General features: G+C 53.3%; 12 protein-coding genes across 12 annotated transcripts; 4 read left to right on the forward strand and 8 right to left on the reverse strand.

Annotated features, from left to right (window-relative positions):
- Positions 1–1,060: 1,060 nt before the first annotated feature.
- LDX57_005014 (uncharacterized protein) lies at positions 1,061–1,675 on the reverse strand (the record flags this gene model as incomplete). Its single annotated transcript, XM_046086693.1, has 4 exons — positions 1,061–1,141; positions 1,201–1,210; positions 1,289–1,329; positions 1,406–1,675. The coding sequence occupies 4 exons, from the start codon at positions 1,673–1,675 to the stop codon at positions 1,061–1,063; spliced, it is 402 nt and encodes a 133-aa protein (XP_045942658.1).
- A 1,163-nt stretch (positions 1,676–2,838) lies between these two features.
- Positions 2,839–3,042, reverse strand: LDX57_005015 (uncharacterized protein; the record flags this gene model as incomplete). Its single annotated transcript, XM_046086694.1, has 1 exon — positions 2,839–3,042. The coding sequence occupies one exon, from the start codon at positions 3,040–3,042 to the stop codon at positions 2,839–2,841; it is 204 nt and encodes a 67-aa protein (XP_045942659.1).
- Positions 3,043–3,525: 483 nt separating this feature from the next.
- PDX3_1 (pyridoxamine-phosphate oxidase) lies at positions 3,526–4,059 on the reverse strand (the record flags this gene model as incomplete). Its single annotated transcript, XM_046086695.1, has 4 exons — positions 3,526–3,621; positions 3,677–3,698; positions 3,758–3,798; positions 3,859–4,059. The coding sequence occupies 4 exons, from the start codon at positions 4,057–4,059 to the stop codon at positions 3,526–3,528; spliced, it is 360 nt and encodes a 119-aa protein (XP_045942660.1).
- A 1,486-nt stretch (positions 4,060–5,545) lies between these two features.
- Positions 5,546–5,993, reverse strand: SYR1_1 (arginyl-tRNA synthetase; the record flags this gene model as incomplete). The annotated part of the gene is made up of 2 exons (XM_046086696.1): positions 5,546–5,552; positions 5,611–5,993. The coding sequence occupies 2 exons, from the start codon at positions 5,991–5,993 to the stop codon at positions 5,546–5,548; spliced, it is 390 nt and encodes a 129-aa protein (XP_045942661.1).
- Positions 5,994–6,033: 40 nt separating this feature from the next.
- On the reverse strand, positions 6,034–7,700 carry SYR1_2 (arginyl-tRNA synthetase; the record flags this gene model as incomplete). Its single annotated transcript, XM_046086697.1, has 2 exons — positions 6,034–7,374; positions 7,488–7,700. The coding sequence occupies 2 exons, from the start codon at positions 7,698–7,700 to the stop codon at positions 6,034–6,036; spliced, it is 1,554 nt and encodes a 517-aa protein (XP_045942662.1).
- A 364-nt stretch (positions 7,701–8,064) lies between these two features.
- LDX57_005019 (phosphatidylinositol phosphate kinase family protein) lies at positions 8,065–9,403 on the forward strand. The gene is made up of 2 exons (XM_046086698.1): positions 8,065–8,479; positions 8,554–9,403. The coding sequence occupies exons 1-2, from the start codon at positions 8,207–8,209 to the stop codon at positions 9,307–9,309; spliced, it is 1,029 nt and encodes a 342-aa protein (XP_045942663.1). The 5' UTR covers positions 8,065–8,206; the 3' UTR covers positions 9,310–9,403.
- CBR1 (cytochrome b5 reductase family protein) lies at positions 9,404–10,955 on the reverse strand. The gene is made up of 4 exons (XM_046086699.1): positions 10,755–10,955; positions 10,537–10,682; positions 9,849–10,474; positions 9,404–9,778 (listed from the first exon to the last, which is right to left on the reverse strand). Exons 1-4 carry the CDS (start codon positions 10,757–10,759, stop codon positions 9,629–9,631), a joined length of 927 nt encoding a protein of 308 aa, XP_045942664.1. The 5' UTR covers positions 10,760–10,955; the 3' UTR covers positions 9,404–9,628.
- A 306-nt stretch (positions 10,956–11,261) lies between these two features.
- Positions 11,262–12,115, forward strand: LDX57_005021 (GIG1 family protein; the record flags this gene model as incomplete). The annotated part of the gene is made up of 2 exons (XM_046086700.1): positions 11,262–11,379; positions 11,553–12,115. 2 exons carry the CDS (start codon positions 11,262–11,264, stop codon positions 12,113–12,115), a joined length of 681 nt encoding a protein of 226 aa, XP_045942665.1.
- A 362-nt stretch (positions 12,116–12,477) lies between these two features.
- SMC3 (chromosome segregation protein SMC) lies at positions 12,478–16,275 on the reverse strand (the record flags this gene model as incomplete). The annotated part of the gene is made up of 4 exons (XM_046086701.1): positions 12,478–12,770; positions 12,837–15,945; positions 15,996–16,155; positions 16,238–16,275. 4 exons carry the CDS (start codon positions 16,273–16,275, stop codon positions 12,478–12,480), a joined length of 3,600 nt encoding a protein of 1,199 aa, XP_045942666.1.
- Positions 16,276–16,656: 381 nt separating this feature from the next.
- On the forward strand, positions 16,657–18,375 carry rio1 (serine/threonine-protein kinase RIO1; the record flags this gene model as incomplete). Its single annotated transcript, XM_046086702.1, has 1 exon — positions 16,657–18,375. One exon carries the CDS (start codon positions 16,657–16,659, stop codon positions 18,373–18,375), a length of 1,719 nt encoding a protein of 572 aa, XP_045942667.1.
- A 911-nt stretch (positions 18,376–19,286) lies between these two features.
- atg17 (autophagy-related protein 17) lies at positions 19,287–20,948 on the reverse strand (the record flags this gene model as incomplete). The annotated part of the gene is made up of 1 exon (XM_046086703.1): positions 19,287–20,948. The coding sequence occupies one exon, from the start codon at positions 20,946–20,948 to the stop codon at positions 19,287–19,289; it is 1,662 nt and encodes a 553-aa protein (XP_045942668.1).
- A 1,365-nt stretch (positions 20,949–22,313) lies between these two features.
- Positions 22,314–24,504, forward strand: LDX57_005025 (F-box/WD repeat-containing protein; the record flags this gene model as incomplete). Its single annotated transcript, XM_046086704.1, has 2 exons — positions 22,314–22,727; positions 22,804–24,504. 2 exons carry the CDS (start codon positions 22,314–22,316, stop codon positions 24,502–24,504), a joined length of 2,115 nt encoding a protein of 704 aa, XP_045942669.1.
- Positions 24,505–24,649: the final 145 nt, after the last annotated feature.

Raw genomic sequence — 24,649 nt, forward strand, 5'->3', positions numbered from 1 at the left:
AATAGCTTAAGCGTTGCTATCGTAGGGTGTGAAGTATAAGTAAAGGGAAGCAAGACCACTGTCCAGGCCAGGAACGGAAACAGCAAAGTGGAGGGGGGGAGATGAAAGGTCAAGGAATCCATGACCAGGAAGGAAGGCCAGCCTCTTATAGGCACCCCGACCAAGTTGATCAGCCTCAACGAAGCGCATTCATCGCCAGCCCTAGAAAGAGTCATGGATGCCCCGGGCGTGGCTTAGTCACCCGTGGTCCCCGACCTGCCCGCTGAGTCGGACTCCGTTTTCTTCCTTTCCTCTCCCTCTCTGCTCGACTTCGCCGTCTCCCTTCGCCGGTTCCGAGGCTGAGAGAACCCGAGTCCTGAAAAAACTCAGTTCCCCTTACGAGTCCCCGAGAGGACGGAGATGATGGGAGGGGCAAAATCAAACCCCGGCTCAGCTGAAATTCCCCCTCTTGGACCCTGAGTAACCAAAGGCAAACCGGGCGCCAGAGAACGTTCGTGCCACCGTTAGCTCGACCAGGGGGGCAGGGATTGACCCCGGTCTAGAGGCATGTGTGATGTGATTGCCGTTGGCCCGTTGGACGTTATGCGAGGTGATTGGGCTGCTCGGTCGGTCTTTTAATCCTGAGCTGATTGTTCTATATTGCACCTGCAGCCTGTCAGCGCATTGTTGTGTCCCCCTCAGGCCCGTGCCAAGGGCTGGTTGGCCTGCATTCAAACCGGTGGGACTGAACGACCAAATCCAGTCTAGGAGATCGCTCGTTTCTCAATCCTGGTCGCGTGTTATTGGAGCTGCAATGCGTGTCGGTGCTACGTGGTGGCATTTATCAGTTGGAAACACAAAGGCTAGGCGAAGTGCTTGTGTCACTTGAATCGATAGATTGGGAGTCATAGACCTAGAAAAACAACAGTTGCTCCTCTCCAAGATGACGGTTTGGCCTTCCCATTTCCACTCAAATAACCACATTGCAGGAGACAGCTAAGGTACATCCTGGACAGAATATCCATGAACAGTGTGCCCGTGGCCGGCTAAAGGAGCATCGACTCGAAAACCCATGCCACAATCACCAGCCTGGACAAACCATGTAACCCGTTCTAGGGCCGCCGCAGTACTTTCCGTCACCACCGCCTCTCTGGACCACGCACTATATCATGTCATCCGTTAGCGAGGTGCTTTAGCAAAGGAGGGATTAGGCTTCCATACAGAGCCCTCTCTACAAGGACTGTGGGTTGACTGTTAGTGTTTTTTTTTTTTTTTTTTTCGCTCTGCAGGTCGTTGAAGGAAGACTTACAGGTTGACATATGCCATTTTGCAACTGGTTCCATTGCATTCCTGTTCGAGATTAGATGTGATCGTCTTTCAGCCGGCAGTGCAGATGTCCAGCTGGAGATTTCGCCGAAGAACTCACTCCACAAAACTTATGTCCAGAGGCGCAATCATTGCGTGGGCTGAGCTTGAGGGCGGGATGGTCTTCATCGAACTCGATGTCTCCTGGAACGTGATCGAAGTCTTCGGGGTTCGCAGAAATATTCGGTTCAGCAGAGCCAACGAGGCCATAGGACTGGTCATGTTCGCCAGCCGCGCCCTCGGCAAGATGAGCATCCGACTCAAGAGGCAGGGCCATCGTAGTAGCGAAGGCAGCCATGAGGATGAAGGTAAGAAACGCAAGGAAGTGCATTTTGAGACAGATCGATGAGCGATCGTGGAGATAATGGTTTCGGAAAGGATAGGTAGAGGTAGGATGGAGAGGGGATCAAGATGTGATAGCAAAGGAGTCTAGCTTTTCAGAGGCAATTTATAGACGTCAAGCCTTCGGTTCCTTCACTGACATGCTATGCTTCACCCGGGCGCCGGTTGGATACTACTCGAAACTTCCGCGATTCTACCCGCAGTTCCAGGCCTCAGCAAGGGCTAGAATTTATTCTAAGCGTGGCAGCGAAGCATTCACTTAGTGCACTGCTTACCAAGACGGATCATATCGGGATTATCCGATTGTTTGCACGATTCCGTGTCTACATTCATGCATCGATAATATTCTCCTTGCCCATTGGATTCATCGATCCTAGTGGAAGAGATCTCAATTTAACTTGATGATTGCGGTCTACGAAAGCAAACAGTTCCGAGCTGACTTCTCTGCTCAAACCTCATATTGTTGATTGTATCTGAAAATGGAAAAAGAGCACACAGCTAGAGCTCAACAGCTGACAGTAGTGCTGATAACGCTCAACTCGGTCTATCTGGCGCCGATCGACCAAAAAAGACACCCACTCAGAACGACTATCACAAGAAAGAAAGCTTGACCATTTCGACCGACAAGCCCACATCCTGAGAACAAAAAAGAGCAATACACATGGCGAAGATCGCATCAATTCAGGTTTTGCATCTGCCATATCCACCACTCGTATTTCAGCTCTGTCTTCCCCCCTTTCCCCCAGGACACTGATAGCGGCTGATGATGTACTCGCTGCCACAGGGCTTTCCATCTCCGCCGCCACTCTGCTTGGTGCACTAGAATCAGATAAGCTAGTTGGGACTGCGAGATCACGGGAAAAGCGTGGGTAGCTTGTTCATACCTTGGTGCCACCAGTACAAGGACTGTGGTCGTATGTTGGTAAGCTCCATGTCAGGATGAAGAGCAGGGTGAAGCACTGACTAATTAACTCCTTTTACCTTGCACTTGGTTCCGTTGCATTTCTGTGCGGAAGAGTTAGTAACCTCCATTTCTGACCGTCTGGCATGAGAAATAAACACATACTCCACAATATCTCCATCCATTTGGGCAGGATCCCCGGAAACAGGGTACGTTCATCCGCATCGAGATTGACATGTTCTATAGCAGGATCAAGGGCCCCTTTGTAGCAGGAGATTGAATGGGGTTGCACCCGGCTGAGCATCGAACTGAACTGCGTCCGTAGCACTGGTGGAGTAATACTTGCCTTCGCCGATGTCGCTCTGGTAAGGAAGATGGGCATCTTGCACCAGTGGCCTCGCAATAGCTGCGGCCAGGAGAACCGACAAGGCAAGGAAGATCCAGTACCAACGCATCTTGATTCTTCAAAGACGATTTCTGTAGTTCAAGGCAAGTTAAGAAGATAAGAAGGAATTAGGGATATGGAACGATCACAGTATATTTTCTTCTTGGTGAGGTATTTAAGGACTTAGAAGTGGGGGGTTTCATGGTAGAATCCGGTTTCTTTTCTTCATGTAGACATCTACCTCGTCTCATTTCGCTCATTCACTGTTCCGCTGTTTCGCTGGTGGGAGTTCCCAGAGATGCATGGCATTAGACCATGCGTGCTTTGAAGGGGCAATCATGGTATCGACACAACAAGGCACATACGAAGATAGCGGGCATAGCATAGACCTGGCGTGATAGACTTAAGGACGAACGTAAATTTCAGCTAGCTGAACAAAACAGACAACATAAGAATGTAGGACACATTGTTGAAATGATATCCATGCAAATAATCAACTCGAATCACCAACATTTACTTTCCACACACAATAAGCCCTGCAATCTGAGCCCACTCAAGATCTTCTCGTCTTTCCAGGGCAGACCATGCCATTGAAAAGGCCATTTGCACCACAGAGCTTTCCATCTCCGCCTCCACTCTGCCTTGTACACTAGAATTAAAATGGTTAGCCAGATGCCCCGAGGAGTGAGCGTAGTAGTCCGTACGCTGGTGCCTTCTTTACAACCGCTGTTCATTTGTTAGCTGATAAGGCAAAAGATCAAATGAAGATAGACTGAAGAACTTACAAGTGAAGACCCCCAACCTTGCACCTTGTTCCGTTGCATTTCTGTTTGAACGGGGCTTAGTAAAGCTCAGAGATACAATCGCAGGAGCAGACTGAACATACTCCACAGTATTTCCATCCATTGGGACATCCCAGTGTGCTGAAGCTCTCAGTTTCGGGCTCCTCGATGTCGACTTCTGGGGCCACAATCCCGCGGTCATGTGGAGAAGCATAGTCCTGGACAGCACTGTCCTGCTCAACAGGGGCGGCCTTGACCATCGAAAAGGTTGCCATCAAGGCAAGGATAATATTGAAGAGATGCATCCTGAGATGAAGAGGGGGCAGTGTAGAGTTTGTTCCGTGGGAGAAAGAACTTGGAGAAAAGCGATGGATGTTGTTGATAGAGGAATGAGAGGATGGAGGCATTGACGAAGAGAATCTCATGGTATTTATGTCTTTCTGAGGGCTGAACGAGTGATTCTGAATCATCTCTGGCCTTTGATATAGTTCCCCTGCGGGCCAATCGGATGCTCTGTGATCCAACTCACTGCGCACGTCCGTAGAGGGCCTTAGCGTCTAGGCGCACTCTGGAGGCTATGCAATACCTATCGGGACACTGCGGATCTTCACCTACGCGCGATTATCTTGTTGGCTTAGGTGCCTTGGCTGGAAGACTACCTAGCGGAGATAGCTGGCTTTGGGCTCTAGCAACCATTTTAATATTCACTTAGGGCAAAGGTCTTGCTTTGCACCTATGTTCCAACTCACATCCCCAAAATAAGTAGTTGAGTGAAATATCATAAGAGAATATACTCATCCATCCTAAGTTTAGCTATACCATTCGATTGTACATATCATTCGCCAGGTCGAGTGTCATAGAAGCTAACATGAGGGTTGCTTTTCCAACCTGACAGCTAACAAAGCCCTGGCATTCCCAGGCCCCGGAATGAATTGATCATGTCTTTTAGGCTGCATTTCCACCCTTTGGAGATTGTAATCTGGACCAACCACTTCCGTGTCCATGGGGTGGTGTGGTTCTTTGTGCTTCAGGTAGAGCGTCACATGTTGGCCCAGTTGGAAAAGCGAGCGGTGTTGAGGCTGTTAAGCCAGACGCAGGTGCTGTCAGGGAGAGGGGCGAGGGGGTAGCTTGAGCGAATTATTTCTTGCTTGGGGATCTCCGGTCGACTTGGTGATAGATACACTTTCAGTGGGTGGTTATTTTAGGTAGTACCTGTCGTGGCTATTGTGTATACCGCGAAAGCGTCTTATTCGTGGCACAGGAAAGGAGGGCCTTGGATTAACAACCGACACGATGTAAAGAGTCCTTTAAAAGAATCCTTGAGCCAGATGGCAAATGGCAGCTGTGGGAATGCCATGGCTAGACGTAAAAATGCTGCCGTCAAACAAGCGACTCAGCTAGCTCAATCCAACGCATTGCATATCGAGTGGCCTCGCCGCAGTTGCAGCTAGGTGTACCCCGTGATGCCTCCTTTTCCATCGAGCTGCGGCTTACTCGCAGGTAAGAGCTTGGGAAAGAGCCGCCGGAGGCTGATCACGGCTGTTTACCGAGTCAGACCAAGCCAGGAGCATCCCTGACGACTTCCGGTTATAAGCCTATCAGCGATCTTCGATATGGGTTCACGTGTGACTGACTATTTGTAGGGCAACAAGAACAAAGAGAAGTGGCAGTGCCAACACATATGAAATACTCCAGGGGTTTTATTTATGAAGTAAAGTAATAACGGGTTTTGCTGGTATTCAAGCTATGAAGGATCTAAGGAAAACGCTACTTTTTTTGAATCGTGATTGATTACATCCTGTTGAAAATGACTGTCAGCATCGTCCGAAGAAACACTATAGAAAGACCAGACGTACCGCTGAACGGGGCTGAGACCCAACACCCGCATTCCGTTGTGCAGAACCTGTCGGGCAGACTCGTAGAGAGCCATGCGAGCCTTCTTGACCTCGGGCTCGCTACCCACCACCTTGAGCACGTCGTAACTGGAGCTAAGGATGTGGGTCATGCGGAAAAGGTAGGTGAGAACGGTGGTGGGTTCCAGGGTGCGGGTGGTATTCAGCAGGGTATCGGGCCATTGGGCCAGCAAGCGTGCAAGGTCGTGGGCGTGGCGCTCGGTCAGAAGGTCCAAGTTGGCGGAGTCAAGCTCGTCGATGTTCAATCCGGACTTGCGGACGATGGAGCACAAACGAGCGTGGGCGTACTGCAGGTAGGGGCCAGTGTCACCCTCGAAAGAAGTCATGGCATCCAGGTTGAAGTCGTAGCCGTTGACACTAATCTAGTTAGTACAATCGAGAAAGGTCCATGCAAAACAAAAAAGATACGTACCGCTTGCCAGTCATGTCCTGAACCATGACGGACGTGATACCCAGGATGTCGGCGGTCTGCTCGGGGTTCTCAACCTGCTCATACTTCTCCTGATTCTTCTTCATGACCTCGTGCATCTTGTCACCGACATCTCGCAGAATGTCATCCAAGAACTTGACGGTACCCTTACGGGTGCTCATACCGCGGACCATGCCGAAGTTGACGTGCTGGCAGCGGTTGGCCAGATCCTTGTGACCCATCAGCTCGGTGACCTTGAAGAGCTGAGCCAGATGAAGGTCCTGCTGGGCGGCAACCACGTAGATCATCTTATCAAAGTGGTAGGCCTCGTCACGCTCGGTGATGGCGCCGATATCACGGGTCAGGTAGAGCGGGGTGCCATCCTTTCGCACGATGATGGCCTTTCCGAGCTTCTTGGCGCCGTGCTTGGTGAAATCAACGATGACCGCGCCGTCGGACTTCTCGGAGACGTTCTTCTCCTCCATGGTCTTGTAGGCAGCGGCCATGCTCTCGTTCTTGATCTGGGACTCTCCAGAGTAGACGTCGAAGTCAATGTTCAGGCGGGCATACGTCTGCTTGTACTTCTGGATACTCAGGTCACGGAATCGGCGCCACAGCGCGAGAGCCTCCTCGTCACCATCCTCCATGCTCTTAAAGTACCGCCGAGCCTTCTCGTCCTCGCTGACCTCGACGAGCTTGGCGAGCTCCTGTTCGAGAGCAGCCACGTCCTCGTTCTTCTCCTTCTTCGCCTTGATCTGCTCCTTCAGCTCCTTGATGGGAGCGTCGTGCTCGGCCACGACGTTGTTGATCTTCACGTAGACATCAAACAGGTGATTGATGGGATCCTGCAACAGCTTCTGCTCATCACCGAAGTGCTTGTAGCCGTTCGCCAGCAGACCGTACTGCTTACCCCAGTCACCGAGGTAGTTCATCTTGATGACGTCCCATCCCATGACAGTGTACAGGTTCGCCAGGAAACCACCAATGATGGTACTCCGCAAGTGGCCGGCATGGAAGGGTTTGGCGATGTTGGGGGAGGAGAACTCGACGATCATCTTCTTCTTGCCCTTGGCGGGGTCCGACGGGTCGCGCAGGCCCTGGTTACCATTGGTACCATACACCTCCTTCTCCTTGAGGATGCGAGAGATGACGGTGCTGGTCAGGCCTTGGGGCTTGAAGAAGAACTGCAGGTGCACGCCGAAGGAGGTAGGGGGTTGGACCAGGTCCGACTCGGGGAACTTCTCGGCGAGTTCCTTGCAGAGTTCCGCGGGGTTCTTCTTGATTTGCAAGGAGGGGACCTACAGGACAATCGACATTAGCCAGCTATACAAGAACGGAAGAAGGTGCAAAGCGCAACCAGTGCATCCCCTGGTCAGACCGCATGAGAGTGACTTGGGTAGTAATCGCGTACCGGCAGCACCAGGTCACCCTTGTCCAGCGTGTTAGTCCATTGCAAACGCGCATAGATCTTCTCCGCGTCAATGCCGGTGGCGGCTCCAAGCTTCTCGGCGATATGCTCACGGTAGATATCGACGGGGTTCAGAGAAGGATAGCAGTTGGGGAACTTGGAGGACTCGTTGGTCGAATGCAGGGTGAGCCCCTCAACCGCAGGAAGGTCCGTCATGGTGGGCACGTCTTTGTACCAGCGGAGGGAAGCAGTTGGAGCGGGACTTTGAGACGAGAAGGGCGAGCGGGCGAGATTAAAAGAAGAGCGAGGAGGGGTGAGAAGAGGGGAGCGAAGAAGGTGTGGACGATATGACAGGAAGGACGACTGGAAAATGGCGATGGAAAATGGCCGGGCCCCGCTTAGAAGAGGGCGACCCATCAAAGGGAAGGAGGGGGACTGCTTTTTTTTTTCTCTGTCCTTCCGGTGACTCAGGCAAAAAAGAGTCGGGCAAATTGCGGGCAAAAAAGGGAAAGGGAAGGAACGAGGCGGCCAGGGCGGTGAGCACTCCAGTCACCTGACTGTCTGCCACCTGATTCCGTCTGCCCTTACCCTAACTCCTTCATCACGCCTGACGTCATGTGTCTGCATCACCCAACGTCCTGCGTTTGTTCCTCTGGTCAACCAGGCCGCCAGAGCCATGGCCTCCTCTCTCATCCTGGCCCTCAGCGACCTCATCCGTGACCATGGGACGTAATCGCCGACAAGCCGCTCTGTCCAAGTCGATCCAGCTCGCCCTGTTTCGCAATCCGAAAGACTTTCGACGCACCTGGCTCGGGCAGATTCTGGCCTTCTTCAGCTTGTTCTATCTGAAATTACTTCGCTATGGCGACGAGACCTTCCAAAGGATGCGCAATGAGGCGTGGGAGATCGACGAAGACGAATATAAATCCAGCTTCCGCGGCGAAAACAGGACCCTACCATTGAAGCCTATGGGCGACCTCGGATTCTCGGGATCGGTTGGTTCTCCGGCCTCATTCCCAGCCTCTCTCACCGTTTTCATCGGTTGAGCTAACCTTCTGCTTGATCCCAGACTTTCTTCAGCACCTCAAACTCCAAGTTCCTCGTCAAAAGCCTCCCCCGGCATTTCGAGCATTCCTTCTTCCGAGAGGATCTGTTCCAGCCCTACTACCGCCACATACGCACCCATCCTCAGACGCTCCTAGTGTGGATCACCGATTATCTCTACGCCCCGTACAAGTCCCTCGGCAGTCTCCTGAACACCACACCCGCCCACCACATCATCATGGAAAACGTGCTTTACGGCCGCGAGGAGGACCCCCGTTATTCGGACCTGTGGGAGACGTACGATCTCAAGCCGATTGATTACTTCTACCCCGAGCGAGACCTGGTGCCCGAACCGCTGGTGAGCGAGGAGACGATCAGCAGGTTGGCGGACGAGTTCCCGGATAAAATCCGGCTGACGCGCGCGCAATATGAGGATATGATGAGCATGCTGCGGACAGACACGGAGCTTTTGGAGGCGTCCAACACGGTCGACTACTCGCTGTTTCTAGTGCGCTACCCCGCGGCCGGCGAGCCGGACGCTGTGGGGAAAAGGACCCCCTGGCGGGTCGGCGTGCCGTCCACGGACGGGAAGTGGAAGTATCGGGCGGTGGTGTTGGACTTCTTTTGGGCCAAACACAAGTTGCACGCGCAGGCCATGACGGGAGTAGTGCAGACGTTCAACGTCCTCGGCCGACAGGGGCCGATGTCCATCACAACGACGGCAGAGGAGTATCGGCAGAAGTTCCTCAGCATGGTGGACGCGATGATGGAGGTGTCCTAGGCACGCGGACACCGTTCGTTGGAGGGGGAGAAACGGCGCCCTAGTGCAAATAATACCCGTAATATGCATAATGCGAAATTATATTCTTGAAGTATACCTGTATATGAATCATCAAGTCGCGATCGGTTCTTCCGAATCAATATAATATCAGTATCTATCCCGCACATCTACAAGCATCAGAAAGCCTCGGGATGAAGTATAACAACTCATGTCACGTCTAGCATAGCAAGGTCACTGTCGGTGGGCAATGATCTTCTTCTATGTCCATCTTTTCACGTAAAACAGGCCTAGGCAGCCTACCGTATCCGTCTCTTCTAATCTAGAAGCAGAAGACCTGGTCTTCGAGCTTGCTGACAGGCCGAGCCTTGGTGTATCCCAGGGACTCGGTGGCCTTCTTCATTGCACTGACCATAGGAGGAGGACCGCAGAGGAGGATCTTGATGTCGCTGGCGGGGGCAGGGAGGCGCTCCTGTGTTTGGGGGGAAAATCAACGTCAGCCAGGGGATTCGCGCAGTCATCGTGGTTATCCAAGAACGAACCTTGATCATATCGGGAGTGACGAATCCAACGCCGCCGGTCCAGGCCTCGGGGGGGTTGTTCAGCACGTAGTAAACACGGAAGCCGTCGTCCTCCTTGACAAGCTGTTCGAGTTCCTCCTTGAGCAGGATATCGTCGGGGTTGACATTGGCGAAGATCAGGTCAACCTGGGTGGTGTCGTTGCCACCGTTGCGGGGTCGGTTGCGGATGATGGCCTTGATGATCTGAAGCATGGGCGTGATACCGGTACCGCCGGCAATCATACCGATATGGCGGCACATGTTGGGAGTGTACACCATGGCGCCCTTGGGACCGCGCACCTTCATGGTCTGGCCAACCTCCAGGGTGGTCAAGTACTTGGAGATGTTGCCCTGGGGGTAGGCCTTGACCAAGAGATCGAAGTATCCGGCCTCGTTGTCGGAGGAGATGGGGGTGTAGGAGCGCACGACCTCCTTGGGCTGGCCGTCGATGGTGGCGGCCAGCGAGATGTGCTGGCCGATGGGCAGACCCAGGATATCTGTGGGGCGGGGCAGAGCAAAGCGGTAGATGGCGACATTGTGGGAGATGAGGTTCTTTTCTTTCAACACGAAATCCTGGAACTCGGTGGGGTTCAGGACCTTCCGGGCTTCTGATGCGCATTCGGTGAGTATACATGCATGTATGGGAATTGCCAGCATATGAGTCACGTACGGTTGCCACTGAACAGCTTCCACCCGGCCAACACAGCAGCCAAGGCCACCGCGTAGGGAACATATTCTTGCTTCACAATGAAGGTGCCAAAGACCAGGAGGGCGGAGGGAATGTAGACCCCATTGATATTCTCGGACGACAGAGCACTACGGTTTGCGACAACAGCGCGTCAATTGCCTGCATTCCCCGCATGAATGAGACGGAACACGCAGACATACCTCATTTTGATCAATGCCTCCAGCTACCCCGGGAGAGAAGTCAAAGAAACGGCAAAAAAGTAGGCGGGGAGAAGCGGATGAGGAGAGGAAAGGAAAGAAGAAGAAGAGGGAGAGAGAGCGGGAAAAAGATCGGGAAGAGGAGCTGCCGGTGGATTACGTTGAGGTGGTAACGACTCGGTAAAGTTACGGGCCGTATTGTCGGGGATCATGTGCGGCACGTGAAGATAAGGTCCGCGATAGCAGTGCTGCCTGGGTGCCTCGCTGCCTCGGTCACCGGGAAGTGCTCAGGCTTCGTCGTCGAGACTTGTTCCTCCCTGCATGTACCGCCGTACATGTATGTACACAGCGGTGGGGCCCCCTCATGATGATTCCCTTCCTGGGGTAAAGATTCCCGATGCTCTGCCGCACCCCTTCCTTTCCCTTTGTGAACAAGATTTCCGATCCCTTCTCCAACAACCTTCCCCCTTCCCCAATTTCCATCTTTGACTTCCCCCCTCCTTTCCAGTCATGACTGTCGCCGAGGAACCTCCTGCTTTCAATCTCACCGAGGTCGATCGAAAAGTCCTCTCTCAAACGGACGAGGAGTTTGAGTATCACAGCTGGGACGAGTTGAGATCCATCATCGGTATGTTTATCAACGTCTCGTCCCGCCGAAAGACATCATGTTGTTCATCATTCCCCTCTGGGTTGATCCACGGAGAACACTCGGGTGGTTCCGCATTCTCCCCTCATTTTTCCAGTCCGACCTTACATTCTGAGTTGTGAAAATTAACCCCCAAGTTTTCTCCCCGCACGTAGCACGGAATGATCTCGGCGTGCTCAAGCGGAAACCCTCCGACTTGATCCGATACCTGGCGTGGACCAAAGACATCAAGACGCAGTACGGTTCCATCACCGCCTATATCTGTCAGCATCGTCTGCACTGGCATTTGCCGGACCTGTCTGCCACCATCGGTACGGGGGAGGCTGACAGTGGACCCGTCTTTCCCTTCAAAAACCCGGTCCCCTTTGCCGATCCCGCGGACTACAAGATCCTACGCAATGACTGGCCCTACGGCTGGACACCGGGCATCTCTCACCTAGTTGTCTGGTTGAAAACCCCCGTGCCGGTGCATGGCGAGAATGGCGACATGACCGACGAGTCTCGGTCGCTGGTCGAGGGCTTTGTCCGGAGAACTTTCGTCGATCGCCTGGCCAGAGAATCCGCCACCTTCCGCCACCCGGAGACGCATGTGCAGTGGTTCAAAAATTGGACGGCGCTGCAGAGTGTCAGGAGCTTGGAGCATATCCATGTCCTGCTCAAGGACGTTCCCGAAGACATCTTGCGCGAGTGGACGGGGGAGGACCTGCCGCAGAACTGAGCCGACGCATACACGCAGCATCCATGTATCTCCACATAGATAACCCGCTGTAGACTAGATGGTCAGCCCGATAGAGTCAGATATACCAGACGGCGGGGTGGAAGACAGAAGAAAGCTTTAGCATTGGGAATCTTGCGAAAGAAACAATAGCCCCGCAGTTGTTAAAGTACAAGAAAAATAAGAAAGAAAAGATCAGAGAGCTTTCATGAGAAATAAACTCGAGGAAAATCAATCAGCACAGAAGAGAAGAGAAAAAAACTTGGTCCATCATTAATATACGCCCCACTGAAGTCCATGCCGGCAACCGAGCAAGAAAAGACATTTGTAAACCCAAACCTCATGATACTTCATCGCCTCCCCGCTCACGTCTTTTGCTCCTCGACGAATTTCAGAGCCTCCTCCCTCGACACGACATCAATCGTACTGGCCTTCTGCCGGAAACTGACGCCGTAGCACTTCTCGGCCACATGCAGCATCTCCGGTCGGAAAGTGGTGCAGATGAACTGCCCGTTGGTGGAATCGGAGATGGATTTCAACATCTGGGCAACGGCAGTTCGATACTGCGCGTCCAGGTTGGCGTCGATCTCGTCGAACAGGTAGAATGGGGCTGGGTCGCAAGCCTGAATAGCAAAGACCAGAGCCAGGGCACACAGACCTACAAGGAGATGTTAGTCAATAAATATGATCAACCCGTTATGAACTCTCCAGCGAGAAGACTTACTCTTTTGTCCGCCACTAAGCTGCTGGATACGTTGCTGTTCGTCATGCTTACTGTTGAAGCTGACACTGATTCCGACTCCGACGTAATTCTCCACGCTTTGCTGGGCCTCCTCGTCATCAGACTCGAGGGCATCTTCTTGTCTCATGGCACGGTCGGTCTTTCGCTGGATGATCAAGCGCCCACGTCCGGCGGGGACGAGCTTCTCGAAGACATTGTGGAATTCACGCGAGACCTGCTTGAAGGTTCGTTCGATAGCTTCGTCCTTTCTCTGATCGAGCACGTTGATGAGGTCATCAATAGATTTCTGAGATGCCTCGAGTTCTTCCCGTCGCGAGGTGAGCACCTCCCGCTGTTTCGTGAAGCTGTTGTACTGCTCGAACGCCTTCTTGTTGACGTGTGAGTACTTCTTGAGACTCTCGTTGACCTTGTGGAGCTTTTTAACGACCGCGTTCGAGTCGGTGTTTTTGTACTTGGTGAACGCCTCATCCGGAAGCACACCAAGGTCGCGGATGTTGGCTGCGCATTCGGCTGCCTGCTTCGTCAGCGCAGCTTTCTTTTGCATACTCTTTTCCATGCGGCGCTGGTGCTTTTCAATGGATTTGGCCAGCTCTTCTAATTCTCGTCGCGTTTCCGCATTTCGTTGCCCAAGTTCAGCCACTTGGGCATTGGTATGGTCGATCGAGTCGTCCACTTGCTGAAGACGCTGGCCCAGCTTCTCCAGAGCCTTGTGGAGACGCTTCATCTCTCTCTGGGTCTCTTTCAAGTTGCCCTGGCTTTCGTCTTCGGCCATGTCAGGGTCTTGGCCAACAAGCTGGTCAAGACGAGGGTTGAGGTTCTCCCGCAGCTCAACTTCGAGAACAGATTTGCGGCCCTCCAGCTCACTGCGCCGGCTAGACAGCTCCTGGTATTGCCGGCGGAGGTCTTGGGCTGCGGCATTAAGGTTCTCAAGACTTGCTTCCTCCTCATTGCTTAGAGCCTTCTGGAACGGCGACTTAAGTTCTGCCTCGAACGCATTGACCTGGTCGGTCAAAGCAGCCATGTTACCCTCGATATTTCGGAGTGCGCGCCGCTTGGCATCAAGATTGTCGATCTTCTTCTGGAGGAGGTCACGCTTGCTTCTCAATTCATGGCGAAGCGGCCCGCTGCTGTTCTGTACTTGGTGTCTTTGCTGTTCAAGCTTCTGCAATTCGCCGACGGATTTTGTGATAATTTGGTCCAGTTTCTCGAGTTCTTTACGGATCTCCGTGCCACGGTTCTTCTTTGTCTCGAACTCATCCCGCCACTTAGCCAGGTGCTTCACGGCGTCGAGTCGAGATTGTCGCGAATCGTGGAAACCACCAGTCAAGGCACCTCTCTTATCGGAACGATCTCCTTCGGGGGTGATCGCGTTAACACCGTGACTCCGAGCATACTGTGCTGCCACCTGCAGGTTGGGGCAAATGATAGTCTTGCCGAACACGTGGTTAAATGCCTTGTCGTACGCTCGATCATACTGCAGCTTCTCGATCATCGGAATGGTGTCACTGGCCTTGGGCATATTGATCGGTCTCGACCGCAGTCTGTTCAGGGGCATGAAGGTTACCCTGCCTGCCTTTTCATGCTGCAAAATCTCCAAGACCTTCGTAGCCGTCTCATCCGTGTCAACAACGTAGTGGAAAAGACTCTGCCCTGCCGTAACCTCAACGGCGGTTCTGTATCTGTCATTAACATCGAAAAGCTCTGCTAATGTGCCATAAACACCTTCGATATTGTGCTGGCGCTTAATTCTCCGAACAGCCGCAATTCCTCGGCTCGTGTTGTGGTCCATCATCTGAGAGAGATTGCGCTCTGCTCGATCAACCTCGTTCGAGGCATTGGAAAGAATAGAATCAAGCTTCGCCTCTTCCCTCCACAGTTCCTTCCTCTGGTCCATCAGCCGATCTCTTTCGTCCTTGGCATTCTGAACCTCTTGTTCGACAGACTGGATCGTGTCACCTCGGCCGTCAATTTGTTTGCGTAGCCGTTCAGTCTCTGGCTCCAGGAGGGCAATCTCATTTTCAAGTTCCACAATGTCCGTTTGAGTCTGCGATACTACCCCTTGCACGGTAGATATGGAGGAATAGTTATCCTTAATCTCTGCTTGAAGCCACTTATCGCGTTCCGACTTGTTCTTGAAGCGTGAATTCCGGCCTTGCTTTGCGTAAAGACGTTGACGGGAGGTCTCGGCCTCGGTGAGCTGCGCCTTCACCGCATCTTCCTCGTCTTTGGCGGCGTTGAAGCGAGGAATGAGGTCCTGTAATTCCCCCTCGCGTTCTTTAATGGCCGCCTGGACGGATTCCAAGTCTTCGTCATGGCGTCTTTTCAAATCTTGGGCGGCGGCTTGATTGTCGGTAAGAGATTTAGCCTGAAGTTCGACCTGTGCCAGGGTTTTCGAAGCCTCGCGACGCTCATCCTCCAGCTGCGATTTGTCGACCTTGAGGAATTCGATTTGCTGTTTGCATTCGGCAATCTCTGCATCGACCTGTGCCATTTCCTTTTCGCCCTGAATAAACCGATCACGGTTCAGGTCAGTATCCTCGACGCCTGTTTGTCTCTGCTCCTCCAAGTTATCCAGGAAGCTGCCAATTTCTTGTTGCTCGCGAGAGTAAATAGTGTATTCCAAGCACCTTCGCTCCTTATCTTTGTCCTGGTAGTTCCTTAGCTCGTCCTTCTCCTCCTCGAGCTCGGACAAACGCTCGTTGATGAAATCCAAGAGTTCGTCAATTTTGGATCGTTTGTTGTTGGTCTCGTGCATGATTTTCAAGGATTCGGCACGGCGCGCTTCGTAGACCTGCGTACCTGCCACCTCCTTCAGCAAGTTCAGTCGCTCTGAGTCTTTCATGTTCGTCAGAGCCGTCACGCGACCCTGGGGCACGATGTAGTAGGGGTTGGAGCGCGAGAAACCGGCGGATTCGAGCAGGTTCATGACATCAGATTTGGTGGCGTTTTTCCGATCCAGCGTATATTCGTCCTTTTTCAAGCCGATTGTTCGACGCAGCACAACTTCCGGCTTGCCGGTTGGGAACCGGTCATCCGAGTTATCGAAAATAATTTCCACGTACGCCGACATTACGGCCGAGCCCGAACCCTCCTGTTCGATGTGAGCCTTCGCTTTGTAGATGCCTCGATAGGTATACGCACATGAAGGAGAGCCTGTCGCTCCTCGCGACCCATATGAGTATACGCATCGCTGAGGACGAATCGAATGGCCGCGAAAAAGTTGCTCTTGCCGGAACCATTACGGCCGACAATGACATTGTGCTTCGGGGAGAACGGCTCGATAACCGTTTGATCCTTGTAGCTGTTGGTAGAAAACGAAAAGTTAGTTCTGATAGCTCCAAGAGTGCTGGGCAGCGTCTCTGCGACCCTTAGGAAGAACGAACCTTTTAAAGCCCTGGATGATGATCTGCTTAACGTACATTGTGACGAGGTGCGCACGAATCGGAGAATCAGAGCAAACACGACAGCCAAATCATCACGCAGCGAGCAGTCTAGAATCAGGGAGCCCAAGCCCTGAAAACGGGAGCAGCAAGGCGAGGTGATGATAGACGGGGGGGTTGATGTAGGGGGATGATTGATTGCGACAGAGGAAGACGCGCGTGGGCGACCGACGGCGGCTCTTCTTTTCCCTACGCGTTTCGCCCGCGGGGTTTCTGCCGGGCGGTGAGTGTCGACCAAGGTCCACAGTCGGCGATTCTATCCCAAACGGAAAAATGTATCTCGTTTTTCTTCCTCCTTTGCCCTCCTGTCAGCCCCCTCTTGCGACAAGCATCATTCCTGTTTGCCGTTCCCTGAGCTGACAATGGCCTCCTCCGATCCCAACCAGGCTTCGGGTCTGGCAGATGGCTTGGCCCCCTCTCACACGTACGTGCCTAACCAAGGGTATCTGAACGCTGATGGCACGACCCCCACTATGGCGGGGCAAGATCCTTCGGCGCAGGACGACAATGAAGAGGATAACGACGAATACTACGATGACATCTTCGAAGAAGAGGTGGACGATGAAGAATTTGCCGCAGCAAACCCGGCCGATCTGACGAAAGCCTACAACCGCCAGCGCAAGCTCAACGAAGTCTCCGCCGACCCTAACGCGCCGAAATGGACGTACCCGAAGACGAACTCGCAGAAGCCGACCGTCAACACCCATGCGTCGGTGGATGATGAGATGAAAACGTTGACGCGCCATGCAAACAAGATCAAGCTGGATGATGTGCAATCAGGACTGGCGGTTCGTGGCGAGCGTGGTGCTGACAAGGCCGACCGAGCGACCTCGGAGCAGGTGCTTGACCCGCGCACGCGAATGATCCTGCTCCAGATGATCAACCGCAATGTTGTGTCGGAGATCCACGGATGCTTGTCCACCGGCAAGGAAGCCAACGTATACTACTCGCTACTCTTCCCCGATGACGACGACGCCGCGCCTCTACACCGTGCCATCAAGGTCTATAAGACGAGCATTCTGGTCTTCAAGGACCGAGACAAGTATGTGACCGGAGAGTTCCGATTCAGATCGGGCTATAGCAAGAGCAACAACCGAGCAATGGTGAAGCTGTGGGCCGAAAAGGAAATGCGTAACCTGCGCAGAATCTACTCCGCCGGGATTCCTTGCCCGGAACCCATCCAACTCCGACTTCACGTCCTCGTGATGGGTTTCCTTGGAAACTCCAAGGGTGTTGCCGCACCCCGACTAAAGGATGTCGAGTTCGACGTACCCAACCCGGAGAGCAAGTGGCGGGAGGTCTACGTGGAACTGCTCAGCTACATGCGTGTGATGTACCAGACCTGCCGACTGGTTCATGCCGATCTGAGTGAGTACAATATGCTTTACCACAAGAACAAACTGCACATTATCGACGTCAGTCAGAGTGTAGAGCACGACCACCCTCGCAGTTTGGAGTTCCTGCGTATGGACATCAAGAACGTCAACGATTTCTTCCGTCGCAAGAGTGTCAATGTCCTTCCCGAACGAACCATTTTCGAGTTCATCATCTCCGCCACCGGCCCTACCACGCTGGAGCCGCGCGAGCCTTTGCTCGACGCTGTTGAGAAGCTGTACACACAAGCTGAGACGCAGGACGACGAGCAACAAACCGCTGCAGAACGCGAAGTAGACACCGCTGTTTTCCGCCAACAATATATTCCCCAGACGTTGGAACAGGTGTATGACTTTGAGCGCGATGCCGCGAAGGTCCACGCGGGTGAGGGTTCCGACCTGGTATACCGAGATCTTCTTGCAGACGAGAAGGCGGCTACTTCTGCTGCGGACAAGCATGACAGCGAGGCCGATTCTGACGCCAGTGGTGGCATTTCTGTTGATGGCTCCAACTCCGAGGACGACCATGACGAGGAGAGAGACCCGTTTGAGCAGAAGGCTCCGCGGGGACGACGGTTCGAGGATAAGGATGAGAAACGCGATCACAAACAGAAGGTCAAGGAGGAGAAACGCGAGAAGCGAGCCAATAAAATGCCGAAGCATATGAAGAAGCGCCTGGTTTCGAGCTCCTCGAGGAAGAAGAAATAAACGCATTCTCAGGTTCCAGCCTGGCGAGTGAACAGGGAGATGGAGAACGGTTTTCTTATCTTTTCTTTTTCCATGGGCAAAGGGGGTTTCAAAAAGTTTTGACTACATATGATTTTATGAGATTCACGATTGAATTATCTGATGGGCAAGAAATGATTGGGTACATGACTTGACATAGAGATATATATAGAGAGACAACCGAAGGATCAAATTCGATTTAACAAACACAACCCGTCAGTATTTATTATAAGTCGCCACTCAACTAGAGTTCGTAGAAGTGAATTGTTAGAAGTAAAAAAAAAAAAAAAAAAAAAAAAAAAAAAAAAAAAAATCAATAGTAATAACTAAGACCGAGAATAACAAGAAAACGTAATTGAAGAAAGAACCAACAGATATCTACGTACTTTCCTTTTAAGTCTCTAAAAGACCGAATAATAACCGAAATAACCCACAACAAATTAAGGCGAAGAGGTACCTCAAAAATGTAGAGAAATCTAATATACGGAAAAGTGCCGACGAAAGAAATATATTTGAACACTAGTCAAGTATGTAGTAACGAGGTGCCTATCAGAGCTCTCTTTGATCCTCATCCCAGACATTTATTAGCGAAGAAAGACACCTTGCATTTATACGTGTCAGTGCTTACATCTGTGCAAGGTACGCCTTGGCTGGCTAAAAAGATGGTCTGGACGTCGGTTCAGGATTTATCCTTGCTTCAAGTTCATCATCTAGGCCGTAAGATATGGAAATTGACAGATCGCGATGACCCAGCATCACGTGGACAGCCTGCCTAGCAGTAGGATAGAGCCGAAATAACAAATAAGCTCAAACAAAGATTCCAAAGAGATACGGAATTGGTATATATGTAAAGGCAGCTGCAGAGACCGTCGTGAGCATGCGTAAAGTAAGCTTTAGGGTGCCAGTCTCATTTTGGCTCTGACTCGAGCTAAAGTTTGTTCGACGACATCCTTGGGCAGTTCAGGAATGATTTCTCCGTCGCCAGTGGCTTGACTCACCGGCGCCGGCTGTTTTGATTCATCAAATTCGGGTGTCGGCAGTTCCTGCTGGTCATCCGGCTGGGCAGCGATACCTTTGAGGTTACCCCCGGATATGCGCTGGAATTCGATTCGCATTGGCTCACGGCCGATGCCCGGCCAGATATCAGAAGGTAGATAGTCACCCTGTTCAACACGGAAAGTCTCGCGGGCATTGACATCTTCTTCGTAGAGTTGATCCAACTTGTGCCTGCAATCGCGCAACACTTTCTCGACACGTTGTCGCACGTGTCTCCGGCGAGACACTTCTAGGATTAGACCGTCGTAAGCATCGAGGAAGCCATCGTACAAGGAATTGAGATCAGATAGCTCTAGCAAACCAACTTCAATACGCTCGTGCTCCTCACTCCATACGCGGGTGAAATTGTGGGCCTGGGCGATGTAGCCGGGCAACCGGGCCGAAGCGAGTGAGGAGATGTGATTGAACACGCTGGTGGTGGCATTGTAGACGGACAGGAAAGTGTCGCGCTGGGTTGTCACATGTTCCAGGACAGACTCCATCTCTGCGATGCGGTCGTGAATCTCCATTACCACGTCTTCCGCCTCGGCCGCATCTTTGATCAGGACGTTCACCATTTCTTGGTACTCGAAGTCACTCAGGGGGTCAAGAGGGGCATTCAGGTTGGCATTGATGCCTTCCTCGATGTTGGGACCCCGGCCGCTGACATGCATGCCGGCGGGCATGTCGCCGGTGATCGAACGCGCGGCGGCGCCCCCGCCTTCGGTGTGTTTGACCGCCGTCACGCAGAGATCAAAATGACGGACCAATGACTCCAACAAATTGGCCATTTCCTGCGCGTGCATCTCCAGGGAATGCAGCATGGATGGCATAGAAGACAGAGAGGGCAGGCTGGAGTTGGAAGCAGACGTGGACGAGGAGGAGGCAGAGGATCTCGACGAAGCTAGTTTGGTAGCCGCACGGTAATTTCCCAGCGCTTCCTTGATTGAACCGAGTTCCTCGTCAAAGGACGCGTTGGAGGAATCAAGCTCTCCTTGCGCGGCGCTGGTTCGGTCAATCGCGTGTTTGAGAGCCGCATGGAGCTCCTCTACGCCTCGCTCCTCCACAAAGTCATGCAGGCTCTTAGGCTCTTCATCCTGCGGGCGAAAGGAGGCATGGACAATGGTATCTCGCAACAGATCCAGCGTCTTTCGGAGCCGCGCATCGGCCGTGTCGAGACTCTTTAGCACGCCGGCAAATTCCGAGCGGCCTCGAAGAGACACTTCCTCCACTTCTGTGCGAACATTGTAGAGCAGCCGCAGCTGATTATTCAGGCCACGACGAAGAAAACCAGTGCGAGCCGAGACCACCACGCTCTCCTCCAGCGTGGAGCGAGCAGCCGTGACAATCTCATTGGCACGCCATACATGATTAATTGACGATAGCGACCGCTTGGCCGCGACTAGATGCGAGATAAGGGTCTCCAGCCGGGGCATTGACGCGTCCCGGTCATCGGATGGGTCTGGACCAGGGGCAGCAGGAGCACTGCCCGACACGGACGACGACTCGGAAAGAGACATGGCGGACACAATTTTAGGATCTTTGGCTTTCACGAGTGAGGTTGCATCCGAGCGTAACCGGGCGATTGGATCTAGGAGATTGCTGTCTCGGGGAGATCTAAGCGCCCAATGATGACCGACGGCGCCGTCGGACGTCTACCTTAGTCCTTTCAGCGGAGCCACCAATGGGGGGGATGCGGAATCCGACTGAATTGGCGTGCGAGGTGCGTAATATGAGTTTAGAATCACCCCATAAGAGGCGAGCATCGAGGAAAGGTGTCTCGAAATGGAGTTCCAACGGGTCTCAACCGTCGGATCGACGGTACTAGGCAGCGGGGAGAATGTACGGAGTAGCGGTGAGTTTCGACGAGGGAGCCGGGGAGGGTAACTAGATCTTTCAAGGGTTCGAGACAAGGGTCCGTCGCGATTCTCTTGTTTCAAGGCCTTCGGTTCATCCTGACTGGGGGGTATAGCATGCGCAGCAGCCGACTTCCCTTGTGTACATTCACTGAGGTTCGACGGAGGGAGGAGTGCTGCGGGGGTGAACGTGAGCAAGTTTAGCAGGGAAATTTCGTCATTAGGTTGGGGGAGGAATGATGACAAAGAAAGGGTTTCATGTATGTACTGAGAAATGACGAGTCCTTTCCAGGATCCAGAATTGAGGAATCGGGGTCTAGCAGAATGTTGGGAGAGGAGAGCTGAAGGAAGGCGAGTGCAGGCAGGGAAATGAGGTGAGATGGACGGGGAGAAGGCGGTGGGGACTTGGCATTCATCAGTGATCACCTCATCTAGGGACTAGTAAGTACTAGGACCAGGAGGACTAGGTCTAGGAGGACTAGGGGAGATGGAAGTCCGGGGAGGATCCGCAATTGCCAGGGGCGATGGCGACGGCTGCCTCAGGCTGATGCGACGGGCGGCGGCTATGGCGCCATCGCTCGCACGTGATGGCCGCGCTTGCGTGATTGACTCGATTTACTCCCTTTTGCATTATCTTTAGAATTATAATTCGATCGCAAATGGAAGTTTTCTCGGTCCTCTCTAATCCATGCTAGTTTTTATATCCCTCGGTCTCCCCTCGTGACTCTTGGCTGGTCCAGTCTCCCTCTTCTGTTACTTCTCCTCTCCTCTCCCGCGCGGTCCCCAAGTCTCTCTCTACCTCTCTCTCTCTCTCTCGCGCGCGCCCGCCACTGTTCTCCTCCCGCTTCTCTCTCCCCTCCCCTCTCCGCCTCTCTCTCTTCAGCCTGAACCCGATCATTCACCCAAGCTCGAACGTCGCTCGGCTCTAGATTCATACGATAAAGTCCCAACATTCGCGATCTCGCCTTTCTTCCCCTCAAAACTCGGCCCGAGTGGCATGTGGATGGTGGGCACTTGAGTCCCGCGGATATGCGACTTGATAACGAGCCAGCATCGGCGCAGAAAGAGCACGCCTCACTGCAGACCACCCCCGACCAGAGTTCAGCCCGGGATCAGAGCCAGATGGTCCTCCGTCAGACCTCGTTCCAGTCCATCTTCGGCGGCGGATCCGACAGCGCGGACGACTGTGATGCGGACTGCGACTCTGCTCAGCATGGGCCCCACAGTTACGCCGGTGCTACCTCGACTCCCGCAAAGCTTGCGGACGAAAATGTTGCCCCGTTCCTGGCGCGACACATTCCCGAACAATACGCCCCTCTAGGCTCGCGAATCGTCCAACCCGTTGATATCAGCAGCGCCAACTCCAAGTACTGCTATCGCCACCGACCAGACCTCAAGTGCCGACGCCAAGCGGACGAGCCGTCAATGGACAAGTTACAACGGGTGAGTCTAGTGAATCCCACGCCCGGCCCCCTCCTTCCCATTCTGCTGTCTGTTCCAGCGAGCTGACTCTGGGCAGGAACTCGAAACGCTCCCCCAGAGTGATCAGCAGGGCATTGCTCATGTCTGGTCGCTCTTCTCGGCCGCTCCGGCCAAGCACCGGAAACTGATTCTGCAGGGCATCATGTCTCAGTGCTGCTTCCCCCAACTCTCCTTCGTGTCGGCGACGGTGCGCGATCTAATTCGAATTGACTTTCTCACCGCCTTGCCGCCTGAGGTCTCTTTCAAGATCCTCTGCTACCTCGACACTACGTCGCTCTGCAAGGCCGCTCAGGTGTCACGGCGCTGGCGCGCTCTCGCCGACGACGACGTGGTCTGGCATCGCATGTGCGAGCAGCATATCCACCGCAAATGCAAGAAATGTGGCTGGGGTCTGCCTCTGCTGGACCGCAAGCGTTTGCGGGAATCGAAACGCGAGATCGAACTACGTGCGACAACGTGGGACATCAACGGCCCCCCCGCAATTTCATCTCCTGCCGACGATGCCAGCAGTCAGTGCACTGTCACCGAGGATACGGGCTCGGCCAAGCGAAAGATCGACTCGAGCGACGACGAAGACGACACGGCGGCGAAGCGGCAATGCTCGTCGTTGGTGACCCGATCCGAAACCGACGAGGATTACTTCAAGACCCGATACCGACCGTGGAAGGAAGTCTACAAGGATCGGTTCAAGGTGGGCACGAACTGGAAATACGGACGCTGCTCCATCAAGACCTTCAAAGGACACACCAACGGTGTCATGTGCCTGCAGTTCGAGGACAACATCTTGGCGACCGGATCCTACGATGCCACCATCAAGATCTGGGATACCGAGACCGGGGAGGAGTTGCGCACTCTGTACGGCCATGAATCCGGAATTCGGTGCCTTCAGTTCGACGACACGAAATTGATCAGCGGCAGTATGGACCGCAGCTTGAAAATCTGGAATTGGCGAACGGGCGAATGTATCTCCACCTACACCGGCCATCGAGGCGGCGTCATTGGTCTCCACTTTGATTCCACAATCCTCGCTTCTGCCTCCGTCGACAAAACGGTGAAGATCTGGAACTTTGAAGACAAGTCTACTTGCCTGCTGCGCGGACACACCGATTGGGTCAATGCCGTCCGAGTCGATACTACCTCTCGAACCGTGTTCTCGGCATCGGACGACTGCACCGTTCGACTGTGGGACCTGGACACCAAAACGTGTATCAGAACTTTCCACGGTCATGTGGGACAAGTTCAGCAGGTGGTTCCTTTGCCCCGCGAGTTCGAGTTCGAGGATCACGACGCCGAATGTGAGAACGACAATCTCAGCACGGTCTCGGGCGATATGGAGCCCGCCTCCCTGCAGGCGACTCTGGGCCTGGAGTCGAACACCCACAACTTCCAATTCTCCCCCTTTGGACCTTCTTTCGACAACGGACGTCCCACGCCACCTCGCTACATGGTCACCAGTGCCTTGGATTCGACCATTCGCCTGTGGGAGACCACCACGGGCCGTTGCCTGCGCACCTTCTTCGGCCATCTGGAGGGCGTGTGGGCACTGGGTGCCGACACTCTCCGGATCGTATCCGGGGCTGAGGATCGTATGGTCAAGATCTGGGACCCGCGAACGGGCAAATGCGAGCGCACGTTCACCGGCCACTCCGGCCCTGTTACCTGCATCGGCCTGGGTGACAGCCGCTTTGCGACCGGCAGCGAGGACTGCGAAGTCCGCATGTACAGTTTCCAAAGCTAGGGGCTGTTTCTTTTCTTTCCTAATTTTTCTTCTCTTTTCATGACCATATGTGACAGATCTTCTGCGGAGATCCTTGTGCTCTTTTTTCTTTCTTCCTTTTTATTTCTTTTATACCCCGATGGGCACGAAAATCCTTTACCGGCCT

The sequence above is a fragment of the Aspergillus melleus genome, assembly GCF_016097325.1.
Source record: "Aspergillus melleus strain CBS 546.65 chromosome Unknown contig3, whole genome shotgun sequence".
NCBI classification, from domain to species: domain Eukaryota; kingdom Fungi; phylum Ascomycota; class Eurotiomycetes; order Eurotiales; family Aspergillaceae; genus Aspergillus; species Aspergillus melleus.

Excerpts from the sequence above, each read along its gene's own strand:
- LDX57_005019 (XM_046086698.1), top strand. The coding sequence starts at position 8,207 with ATGGGACGTAATCGCCGACAAGCCGCTCTGTCCAAGTCGATCCAGCTC. Across the intron at positions 8,480-8,553 it reads ACCTCGGATTCTCGGGATCG|ACTTTCTTCAGCACCTCAAA; the intron begins GTTGGTTCTCCG and ends GCTTGATCCCAG.
- CBR1 (XM_046086699.1), bottom strand. Across the intron at positions 10,475-10,536 it reads GAAGCTGTTCAGTGGCAACC|AAGCCCGGAAGGTCCTGAAC; the intron begins GTACGTGACTCA and ends AATGCGCATCAG. Across the intron at positions 9,779-9,848 it reads TCACTCCCGATATGATCAAG|GAGCGCCTCCCTGCCCCCGC; the intron begins GTTCGTTCTTGG and ends CCCCAAACACAG.